Source organism: Kogia breviceps, chromosome 3 (genome assembly GCF_026419965.1).
Source record: "Kogia breviceps isolate mKogBre1 chromosome 3, mKogBre1 haplotype 1, whole genome shotgun sequence".
NCBI classification, from domain to species: Eukaryota; Metazoa; Chordata; class Mammalia; order Artiodactyla; family Physeteridae; genus Kogia; species Kogia breviceps.
In genome coordinates, this window is record NC_081312.1 from 183,552,560 (window position 1) to 183,565,267 (window position 12,708).

At 34.6% G+C, this 12,708-nt stretch overlaps 1 protein-coding gene across 5 annotated transcripts in view; it reads right to left on the bottom strand.

Moving 5' to 3' along the window:
• Positions 1 to 58: 58 nt before the first annotated feature.
• TRDMT1 (tRNA aspartic acid methyltransferase 1) overlaps positions 59 to 12,708 on the bottom strand; it is a 61,435-nt gene continuing 48,785 nt past the window's right edge. For 3 of the 5 annotated variants that reach the window (XM_067030495.1, XM_067030496.1, XM_059059209.2), the window contains 4 exons: positions 11,673 to 12,031; positions 9,559 to 9,616; positions 8,370 to 8,499; positions 164 to 1,574 (listed from right to left, as the gene is read on the bottom strand). In XM_067030495.1, the coding sequence (XP_066886596.1) occupies positions 1,474 to 1,574; positions 8,370 to 8,499; positions 9,559 to 9,616; positions 11,673 to 12,031 (648 nt within the window). In that variant the 3' untranslated portion in view covers positions 164 to 1,473. Of the gene's footprint in view, positions 1,575 to 5,369; positions 8,026 to 8,369; positions 8,500 to 9,558; positions 9,617 to 11,672; positions 12,032 to 12,708 lie in introns of those variants that run through there. The other 2 variants (XM_059059205.2, XM_067030494.1) reach the window with 2 other exon arrangements.

Here is a 12,708-nt window from a genome sequence, read left to right on the forward strand (position 1 = left end):
TGAATTTGACTCTTGTACATACCTCATATAAATGGAATTATACAGACTTTGTCCTTTTGTGTCTGGTTTATTTCACTGAATATAATGTCTTCAAGGTTCATCCATGTTGTAACGTGTCAGAATTTCCTTCCTTTTTACAGCTGAATATCGTCAATAATGCTGCAATGAACATTGGTATACAAATATCTTAGTCCCTCTTTTCAATTCTTTTGGGTATATACCTAGAAGTGGAATTGCTTTATCATATGGTAATTCTGTGTTTAATTTTTTTAAAGGGATTATCATCTATCTTCTATAGAGGCTGCACTATTTTATATTCCCATCAGTAATGCACAGGGTTCCAATTTTCCCATATCAGGATGATTGTTTTTTAAGAATAAAAATATAAATTAAAATTTTGTGACAAAATTTCTCATCTTATTTCTTTTCATCTCTTCTATTTGTCACTTGATTTTATCACCAAAATCAAAACCACAGGATTTATGATGCAAGATTTAATCTGATTAGAGTCCTAATTCCAAGAAGTCTATAGAGAGGGAGAGTCAGAGAAAGTTAAAGTTATAAAAGTTAATTCACAGAATAGGTATGTGGAATGGGGTCAGAGGGCAGAGTTCCCTCCCTAAAATCTTAATGGTGTGCTACATTCCTTAGAACATGATGGCAAATTCAACTTACAACAAAAAGCTGAAAAGGAAGACAGAAGCAAGCTCTGAAAATAGCAAACTACAGGTAGGTATGTACAAATGAAAAAGAGACAGTGAATTTTGTCTTTCAGAAGGAAGTAGAATTAAAGATAATCAGATAATAGGCACCTACACTTTCTATGGCATACCTATGGAGAGGTAATCAAGAATTAGGATTACTATTTCTGACATTTTCTTCAGACTGTTGTATAAGGTAAATGATGATAATTTGGTCTAAAATATTATACACATTTGTTTGGATAAAATAAAGGAATGTTTAAAAAATTGAAATTAAGTAAAACATTCAATATTTTAAACAGGGTAGAATTAGAATCATCATTTTAGAAATAGGAAGAATTATTTTTAAAAAGTAAAATGATAGATTCATAAAGCAACTTCTTTAATTAACATACACAATATACAGTTTCTCAAGTTCATATAGTACACCTGCTATGACACTTTACAAAATATTCATGTAGACATTAAAATTCTAATATTCCTAAATTTGTCTATACCATAATATTATAAAGGGAATATTTTACATATATATTTAACAATTTCATATAAAAAGATATTCTCCTAAAGCATAATAATAATTTTCACCTTATAAAACACAGTAATATAAACTTAAGGAAACAAAACAGCATTTTCCTGATAAATTCAAATTCTTATTAACGAGAGGATAAGATAATTTAGTTGAATTTTCTCAAAATTAATTCAAAAAAGAATTTCAGTATTGTCATCTGGATATAATGGAATACTGCCACCATCTTTCAGAGTTACTTAAAAATTATTCACATAGGATTTTGATTAGTTGAGCTACTACATGTACATTGAGACTATTTCCAAGTAGACGATAACGCTGTTTGACAGTTGTCTTCTCAGGAAATCCTAGAAAAGAAAGGTAACAATTTATAATACAATCACTTGCAATATTAACTTCCAGATAAAAGGATGTATTCTTTAGTAAAAGCAGCGTGGTTATTTACATAAATAAGTCCCTAAGGTCTCCATGAAGTTCAATTAACAAATGAGAATTTGGAGCCAAAAATATTATATAACATTTCATTGCTTACACAATGTGATATTATCATATCACATATCATATTTGTTCGGTACACACACATACACACATAACATCCACAGAACTAATAGAAATCTGAGCACTAGGACACTTTAGGAAAAGCAGTGGCTACCCTTATTTCAGTTATTTAATAACAGCCTTCAGGAGACAGAATTCACATACTATAAAATGCAGTTTTTCTTTTAAAGGGAGACTTTTCATTAATTAATTAATTTATCCATTCATTCATTCATTCATTCATTCATTCATTTATGACTATGCTGCATGGCTTGTGGTATCTTAGTTCCCCAAGCAAGGATTGAACCTGGGCCCTCGACAGTAAGAGCGAGGAGTCCTAACTGCTGGACCACTGGGGCATTCCCTAAAATGCACCTTTTTAAAGGGTACAGTTCAGTGGGTTTTAGTATAGTTGCAGAATTTAGCATACATCCCCACTATTTAATGCCAGAACAGTTTCAACACCTCAGAAAGAAAGCTGGCCCACAGCTAACATCATACTCAATAATGAAAGCTAAAAATTCTCCTCTAAGATCAGGAATGAGACAAAGATACCCACTCTTGCCACTTTTATTCAGCATGGTATTAGAAGTCCTAGCCAGAACAATTAGGCAAGAAAAAGAAATAAAAGGAATCTAAACTGGAAAGGAAGAAGTAGAACTATCACCATCTTCAAATTACATGATATTATACATAGAAAGCCCTAAAGACTTCATCAAAACATGGTTAGAATAAATGAATTAAGTTGCAGTATACAAAATCAATATATAGAAATCTGCTGACTTCTGTACATTAACAACAAACTATCAGAAAGAGAAGATAAGACAACAATCCCATTTACAGTCTCATCAAAAAAAATAAAATACCAAGGAATAAATTTAACTGTTGGTGAAAAAAACTGAAGACACAAATAAAGGTACTCCATGCTCATGAACTGGAAGAGTTAATATTGTTAAAATGTCTACATTATCCACAGCAACCTACAGATTTAATGCAATCCCTATCAAAATTCCAATGGCATTTTTCACAGAAATAGAAACCACATCCTAAAATTCCTATGGAATCACAAAAGATCCCAAGTAGCCAAAGCAACCTTGAGGGAGAAGAACCAAGCTGGAGGCATCATGATGCTCCCTGACTTCAGACTACATTACAAAGCTAAAGTAATCAAAACAGTATGACATTAGCATAGAAAGACACAGAAATCAAAGGAACAGAATAGACAGCCCAGAAATAAACCCACACATATGTGGTTAATTAATTTATGACAGGGAGCTGGGAATATACAATGGGGAAAGGAAAGTCTCTTAAATAAATGATGTTGGGAAAATTGGACAGATACATGCAAAAGAATGAAACTGCACCACTATTTTACACTATACACAAAAATTAACTCCAAATGAATTAAACACCTGAACGTAAGACCTGAAACCATAAAACTCCTAGAAGAAAACATAAGTGGTAAATTCCTTGACATCAGTCTCATCCATGGTTTTTTGGATCTGACTGCAAAAGCAAAGGCAACAAAAGCAAAAATAAACAACTGAGACTACATCAAACTAAAAAACTCTGCACAGCAAAGGAAATAATGAGCAAAATGAAAAGGCAATCTACTGAACAGGAGAAAATATTTGCAAATCATATATCTGATAAGGGTTTAGTACCCAAAATATATAATGAAGTCATAAAATTCAACAGGAAAACAATAAATGATCAGATTAAAAAATGGGCAGAGGACTTGAATAAAAATTTTTCCAAAGAAGACATACAGATGGCCAACAGGCACATGAAAAGATGTTCAACATCACTAATCACCAGGGAAATGCAAATCAAAACCACAATGAGATATTACTTCACATCTGTTATAATGGCTATTATCCAAAAGACAAGAAATAACAAGAGCTGGAAGGAACATGGAGAAAAGAGAACTCTTATGCACTGATGGTGAGAATTTAAATTGGTGCAGCCACTATGGAAAACAGTATGGAGGTTCCTCAAAAAATTAAAACTAGAACAATCATATAATCCACCAGTTCCACCGTGGGTATTTATCCAATGAAAACAAAAATACTAATTAGAGAAGATACGTGCACCCCCATGTTCACTGCAGCATTATTTACAACAGACAAGATATGGAAACAACCTAAGTGTCCATTGATGGGTAAATGAAAAGAGAAAATACACACACACATACACACACCATGGAATACTACCCAGCCATAAAAAAGAATGAAATGGACCCTGAGGGCATTATACCGAGCAAAGTCAGAGAGACAAATACTGTATGATCTCACTTATATGTAGAATCTAAAAACCAAAGCAAGCAAAGAAACAAATTTTAAAAACCAAGGTCATAGATACAGAAAACAGATTGGTGGTTGCATGGGTGGGGGAAAAATGGGTGAAATGGGTCAAAAGGTACAAACTGCCAGTTATAAAAATAAATAAGTCCTGGGGATATATAATGTAGAGCATGGTGACTATAGTTAGTAATACTGTATTGCATATCTGAAAATTGCTAGGAGAGATCTTAAAAGTCCTCATCATAAGAAAAAAAAATTTTGTAACGATGTATGGTAATGGATATTAACTAGATTTATTATGGTGGGTGATCATTTTGCAATGTATACAAATGTTGTAATGTTGTACATCTGAAACTAATACAATGTTATATGTTAATTATATACTTCAATACAAATTTTTTTTAAAAAGAATGCTGGCACCCATTAGCAGTCACTCTCCATGTCCCCTCCCTGCCCCTCAACTACTGATCTACTCTCTGTTCTAGAGATAGCCTACTCTGAACATTTCATACAGATGGACCCATACAATATGTTGTCTTTTGTCTCCGGCTGCTTTCGCATAGTGCTTTCAAGGTTCATTCGTGTTGATTCTGGAATATTTTTTAAAAGCAAAGTATTCTATGTTTTATATCTTAGTCCTTATAATAACATTATGTATTAACAATATTATGTATGTTGTATAATACGACTATAAAATATAGCGTAACTCAAACATCAAGCACATCAGTAAAAATTATCTGATCTGAGGGAAAAAAAGGCTCATTCATGTTATAACATGTACCAATAGCTCATTCCTCTCTCTGTCTGAATAATATTCTATCTTATGGATATACCACATTTTATTTATTCATTCATTCATTAATAGACATCTGGGTTTTTGCCCTACTTCTTGATTATTATAAACATTGATGTTATGAACGTGTACGTATGTGTGTATGTGTTAAGCTTTTTTCAGTTCTCTTGGATATACACCTGGGGGTGAAATTGTGGGGTCATACAGTAACTCTGTGTCTACCATTTGAGGAACTGCCAGAATGCTTTCTAAGGCAGCTGCCCCATTTTATCTTCCCACCAACAGTGTACAAGGGATCTGATTTCTCCACAATTTGTTAACACTGTTATTGTCTGTCTTTTTGTGAAGTGGTATCTTACTGTGGTTTTGATTTACTTTTCCCTAATATCTAATAATGTTTAACATCTTTTCATGTGCTTGTTGGTCATTTATCTATTTTCTTTGGAGAAATGTCTATTGAAATCCTTTGCCCACTTTTAAATTGGATTATTTTTCTTTTTATTGTTGAGTCATAAGAGTTCTTTATATATTCTGGATACAAGTCCCTCAGAGTTGCTTTTTTACATTCTGCTTCCACAAATTGACATTCTCATACTGAAGTTCAATTTGCGACATTCTTTTGCAAAACAAAATGGCCCACAGATACAACATTTGCTGGAACAAAACCTGGCACATACCACCATAAAATACTGTCCATGCATAAGAGTGGATGCCAGAATCTTAGTTACAATTCCAGAATTTCACATTCAGAATCCTTTGGCATAGCAATTAAATAAAGGAAAAGCAAATCAGGTAATAAAGGAAATAATTAAAGAGCATTAAAAATAGCAAAATTTCAAACCCTGATAAAGTTGCTTCACCAACACTAGACATTATACTTACTGCAATAAAATCACAGTGATTACCATAATAAAACTATATTTGCAATTGAGCATGATCATAAAATTGCTATCATAAAAGATAATATGTCTTAGGCAAGCACATTAGTCATCTCAAATTATTTACTTCAAAGTAGCCAGAGGCAGAAATACCTACAAACAAACTTTTAGACTACCCCTAGGCTTATGTCTTGAGATATCAAGATTCTACCAGAGGGGAAGAAATGTATGAAAACAAACAAGTCAGATTTGTAAAAATCATATATATATATATATACACATACATATATACACATATATACATATGCATGTGTGTATTTTATACATAGATATTACAATCTAAACTCACCTGTGGAAAGAATTACATAATTTTGTAAAGTTAAAAGGTGACTTTTTAAAAACTTAGGTACATTAAAAATAATAATCCTCAAAAGCAAAAAAACCTAGAATGAACAAGGTCAAGAGAGCAGCTTTTATTCAGTAAGTGTCGGTTAGTGTCTGTCTCTTCCAAAGCCTGCTGTCTCATGAACGCATGCCACTGGCCACAAAGAGAACCAGGGCAAACTGTGCGGGAGAATCAATGCAAATCCATCATGCCCGGTGGACAAGCAACTCAAAGAATGCCCATTTTGGACCCAGGGTCAGTGATGTCAGAGGCACACGCGAAGGACAGTTCTGTCACAGTGCTGCTCAGTGGTGACAACAGGGCACTGACTATACACATATATCACATATTTTCAAATAAGGTAAAGCAGTTAAAATGGCTTTCTTGCATGCATTACACATATATTTTCAGAGAACTTCGAAAAATCCTATTTTGCCCCTTAGATATTTTTAAATACTGAGAAAAAATATTTATGAAGTAAAGGCTATAAATCTATCATTTAAAATATAAAAGCACAAATTTTACATTATGTGTCAGATAGGTTGTAAGCACGTGACATACGTTGACTCACTTAACCGTTACAACAGCCCTATGAAGTCGGTGCTGTAATTATCCCCATTTTACAGATGCATAAACTACGGCAGAGAGCGGCTTCAGTAGGGCCAGGATTCACACTCGGTCAGTCTGACTCTGGGGTCTGTGCTAAATTTCATTATTACCAAAGTGATTGCTACTGCTTGAAAAAATAAGCACTCAAATAAAACTTAGAAATTAGTTGCTATTAGACGGTAAATCTCTTTTCTCTCTGTAGCAGTACAGAAAGTACCTTTGATTGCTCATCCTAAAAAAATGAAAAAAAAAAAAAAAAAAGTAACCAGGACAGTTGACTGGGAATTAAATTCCTGAGTCCAATTCTCAGTTCTTTGTTTTATTGATGTTCTCGCTCACTTTGTGACATAAACTAAGACACGGAAAGTCTATGTTTTCTTAAAAAACACTCCCTGGGATGTTTCAAACCGAATGAGATCACCAAGAAAAAGGCAGAGAGTACAAAATAAGCCTCGTTGCTGTGACTACGCTTGGAGAATCAATTACCAAGAGGGTAGTCAAATTCTGTTGGCAATTTCTTCCCAATGTACAAAAAGATGCTTCCCAAACCTCAACTGTAAATCCATTATTTAGATTTTAAAACACGGTCTATTTAACGCATGATGTTCTTCAAGAATAGGACTGTATTAATATTACAACAACATTGGATTTAGCGAAGTTTGGCTTGTCTGCATTCAAGCTCCCAATCAGTTATCAAAAGCACACGTCCTCCTGGTGCAGCCCTGGAGGCACATGAGGGAGGTCTGTCTCTCTCCCCTCCCATTAGCCAGGTACTAGGAGCACACCCACCGCAGCGCCGGAAGCCGATGGCATCCACAGAACAAGACCACCAAGGCCAAGGGAGCGGGATGTGGGGGGGGGGGTGTCGGGGCGCCCTAAGACGTAAAGGCGCTGTGTCCAGTCTCTTAACAGCAACAGTCCCTGGCTTTCCTCTCTACTTGTCTTTCTCCCTTGGCAACCGTATCTCCATTTTTCTTCTTGAGAGTCCATCTTCAAATTCCCTAATTTCGTGTCAGTTCTGGCATCTGTACTCCTGAGCCACCCTTACTTTCCATTAGGAAAGTTCCTTTCTAGACCACCTCTCCACTTTTTCTTTTCTCCACTTAAACCTTGTAGGGAAGGAGAGGGATGTAATCGATGAGTGCTATCTCCGAGGAGTAGAAGTAGAAATACCTACCTCTCCACCACACGAAAATAAATTCCTCAGTTGCCTGTTAATTTCTTCATTTAAAAAAAAGACAATTCTAGGCATTCTTTCACAAGATCTAGTGTGAGGTTATTCGAATAGTACTCCTAGAAGCGAAAAAATAAATTCGAGAAAGAGACGCTATTGACAACCATCTGTAGGGAGAAGGGAGGAATTACTGATTTGGCCCTTCTGTTCCTGCAGAGCACCTGGAACCATTACTGGAGTAAGAGGAGAAGGGGAACCGAGTCTGAAGGGAATGGACTAGGGCAGGTTATGAAGAAAGCAGACACAGGAGGGAAGGAAAATGTCAAAGATGGCACAATCGGGAAAGGAAGCGCTCTCACGTCCGTCTGCGCAAAAGGGTTTATTCATAAACTATGCATGAGTCCCTAAGGAATTTTGAGACCTTTAATCAGCGAAAGCTGGAGTCTGCATGTATCCCACGTACCGAACTCTGGAGGAAATCCAAGGAGATTTGCTATTTCTTTAGGAGTGAAAAATCGAAGCTGAAGCATTAACAATCTTGTTAGCTTTTCTTCTTGTGACAAATTGGTAAGGGATTTGTAGATATTCTCAATCTGTAGGAAAACATCCAAAATAACTAATAAAGTAGAGTGCAATTAGACTTGTTAAGATAATATCATCTATTGTGAGACAGTTTAAAAATGATGGACATATAGTCTTCTGCAGCACATGACAGCACAGGCTAAAAAAGTCTCTGTGCAATGAACTGTGTAACTGGCTCATCAAGGGCCAGATAAACTCAGAAAACAAACAAAACCTTAATGTTGAATAGATCAGGATACTCTCAGTGTATCTGTCATTTTGGGCCCCTCAAAAATTAACTCATAAGAATAGAAATAATAAATGACAATATAACATAAGAGAAATGTAGTGAAAGATACAAAAAAGAAACTTGGTCAACCAATAAGTCGATTTTACAAAGCAAATAAGCAGCCATTAAAATGTTTACTGTTTATGACCAATTTTATCAAATTAAGATGTTTTCTTAAAATGATAAAATATATTTAATAAATATGACTTCTCAAATCCAGACATTCGTTTGTCTCTGATAGGGTTTTTAGCAAGGGTAAATTTTATTAACAGTAAGAGTTTAAATCAGCATAAAAGAAGATAATGTGATTTCACTTCAAAATTATTCAGAAGTATATAAAACTTGTAATATATCAAGCTTGTATTCAACCATGATACCATAAAGAATTAGCAATTGAAGTATTAATAAAAAGCCTTCCTAAAATATAGATTTTTTTCCCTAACAGGCGTTTCTAATGGTATGTGCTCCAAAGGAAGGCTCCAGTACTAAGATATTTGTGCATAATTTTAGAGACCATTAAGTACTGTACTCTGCATTTCAAATTACTCTTTATGGAACAGAAAGAAAAACAAAAGGTAAGAAAAAAAAAGAAAGTAAAAACATAAAACACCTTTTGTACATCAACTCATATCTAGCAACAAGAAGAAGAAAAGATCTATTCTATAGTAAATAATTATTATATACACATATTCATTCCAGTTGAACATGTAAACTTATTTTAACATTCTCAAATTTTAAGTATTAAGGATAATTTTATGTAAAATAATTTTCAAATATTTTAGTTCTGCAGCATGCAGAGTACCTGCACATCCTCTGTCGTCTGCAACACAGATCCTGTCCCTTCTATGTAGCGTCCATAACTAAAAAATTAACACAAATATTTTGTAGCATCTATTTGCTAATGCTAAATTTCTTAAATATTTCTTGAATGAATCAATCTTACATAGTTGTTAATACATCCTTCTGAAATATTCTAAATAATATCACATAAATATGCTTTGTAATTTAAAAACTTACCAGGTGAAAGACATAAGATAAATCTGTTTAAACTTCTCAGACACTAAACTTGGCATAGATTTTGTTGTGTGAATACTAGTTTACATATACATTATTGTCATTTTTTAAATGTTCATCACATTTAAATGAACAGAAAGTATGCATTTGTTATGACTTTATATCTAAATGCTATTCAATACTGGCATCCCTGCCACATTAGACCAAATGTTATGTAGGTGAAAATAAATTGCTGCTCTTTTCTTATAATGCCTGAACCATCATTTCTTCTCATGAACCCAAAACCGTACTCTCCAGTCTCATGACAAACTCAGGCCCACCAAACATGCATCTGCCTCTTACTGTAACACTGTATGTTTTTACTCTTTATCATAAAACAATCAGATTATTGTTAAAAATGTATTAAAATTACCAAACACTACAGAAATGCAAGGTATTAGTAATATTTCTTTCCCTGAGATCATTGCCAAGCTGGCTGTTTGACATTTTATCATTTTTTCCTAATAGATGAATTTAAAATAGAAGTTAGAGAAAGTCACCATCAAAGAAAAGCTGTTTTCTTATATATCACATGTGTATGTGTTTATATTATCTACACTAAAATAGACTTCTACAATAAGGCTTCTTTTATACCGTTTTTATAATTATAAAAGAATTTCAAAGTTGTTTTTTATTACAAAATTGATAAGTCCTGTTTTATGAGAGTCCTAAACAGAACCTATCAGACTTGGAAATATACAACAGCTGAGTGAAGTCTTTTAAGGTAACGGAAAGCAATAAACCCATTCCCCTGAAAGTACAAGGGCAGAGTATGATAAAGTCAGGGTGAGCCTGGTACGATTATATCAGGGACATAGTGTCTTGTGCAAGACAACTAGCTAGTAGGTAAAGAGAGAAGGCTTGAATTTTTAAATCATACAACTACCTATCAAAAGAGCGTCAGTGAAATTAACAAACAGGGGTAGAGATGGATCTTTTACAAATTTTTCTTGAAGGGTCTAATTTACCCCCTTCTTCCTAGGTTTAAAAATAAAAGTTGAAAAAACACATTAACTCTTGAGAAATAATCCAAAGGATGTCCCCTAAATGTCCATCAACAGGTAACCAGTAAAAGAAATTATGACATACCTATACTATGAACATACGAAAGTTCTTTAAGCACCCATAGTTAATAATATCCAAACTATACTGCGCAATGAAAAAAAGGGCAGGTAATAATGAATATAGTATGCTACCATTTACTTAAAGGAGAGGGTAAAAATATACATGTATATTTAAACACACCTCACATGCAATACCTCTGGAAGACCAGAGAGTAAACTGAAATCATCGGTTGCACGTAGGGAGGGAAACTGGATGAACAAGAGGCAGAACTGGAAGGGAGTCTTACAATCTTAGCTCCTTTTGAATTTTGAACCATAAGAATATACTACTAATTCAAAAAACTAAATAAAATTTAAATATGCTATAATGTGTTCCAGGATATTCAATGTTATTTCTTGATATTAAAATTTAATTTCTTCTTGTGCATTGATCATGAAAGTGGACAGAAATTTCTGAGGTACTATAAAAAGAAAGGTGCTAAACAGTTAGCAATTCACCATCTACAGAAACCCTGTCTCCACTGTGGGTAATTAAGCTGCTATGAAGGTCACCAAACGATGGCACTGTCTTCTATGGGCACTTTTGTGGGCTGTGCTCATCACGTTCTGCCAGGAGGAATGTTCACTTGTGCATATTCCACTGGGACATGATGAGAGCAGGCAAGTAAGGGTGAAAAAATCATTCCAGCAGAAACATTTTATAAAATGCTCCTTGTTTTGAGAAGAACTAAGAGAAACAATAGTTATGAAAACCTGGTTACTGTGGATATGCCATGAACAGAGACTCCTTAAAACCTACCCTTTCGTAAAGCATGTGGATCTTCTGGATGTGGGCTTAACAATGTCTAACAAAAGAGCATATCGCAGCAATGACTTTGGTGGTAAAAAGTATGAATTCATGTCAATGTCATCTTCAAGAAAATCTCTTAGCATTCGCACAGAGAGATCACTGTCCTGTTGACGTTTCCTGTCAATTTCTCCTGCAGTTTCAAGCTTAAAAAGAATGGCCTCTTTTCCAGAACGTTGTGTGCTGCTATCAAAGCAAATATTTGGCTCAATTTTCTTTTCTTCAATTTTCTTTTCTTCAGTTTTTTTTCCTTCATCTATCGCATGTTTTTGTGGATGTTCAGATTCAGTTTGGGGGAACTCCATCAGTACCTGGCATTAAGTAAAAATACACAAACTCTCAAAAGCTTTCTTAAAAATAAAAGACATATTAATAACATCCATTCAACATTATGTACAAAAATTCTTTAGTTTTTACTGAGTTGTCATTAAAAAGATAGAAATTGGGGGCTTCCCTGGTGGTGCAGTGGTTGAGAGTCGGCCTGCCGATGCAGGGGACACGGGTTCGTGCCCGGGTCCGGGAAGATCCCACATGCCGCAGAGCGGCTGGGCCCGTGAGCCATGGCCACTGGGCCTGCGCGTCCGGAGCCTGTGCTCCGCAGCGGGAGAGGCCACAGCAGTGAGAGGCCCGCGTACCGCCAAAAAAAAAAAAAAAAAAAAAAAAGAAATTGAGGTTGAGGTTTACTAGTATTTATACAAGTTTTGCATCATATAGTGATAGGCATCAGGCTATAGATGATTTATTTCATGAAATTACTGCTTTCTGAATTAATAAAACCATTCAACAAAGTAATAGGAAGTATGCTGAATATAGAGACAGCATTATATTTGGAAAAGAAGTTGAGAAAGCAACAGGAAAATCTCCAGAAAATGTGTTTTTGATCAAAGTTTGCCATTCTCCTTCAATTAAAAAACAAACAAACAAAAAACTAGAACATACCCATGATCTAAAGGAAAATCAGTAATTAAAAATGAAAAGAGCTCTTCAC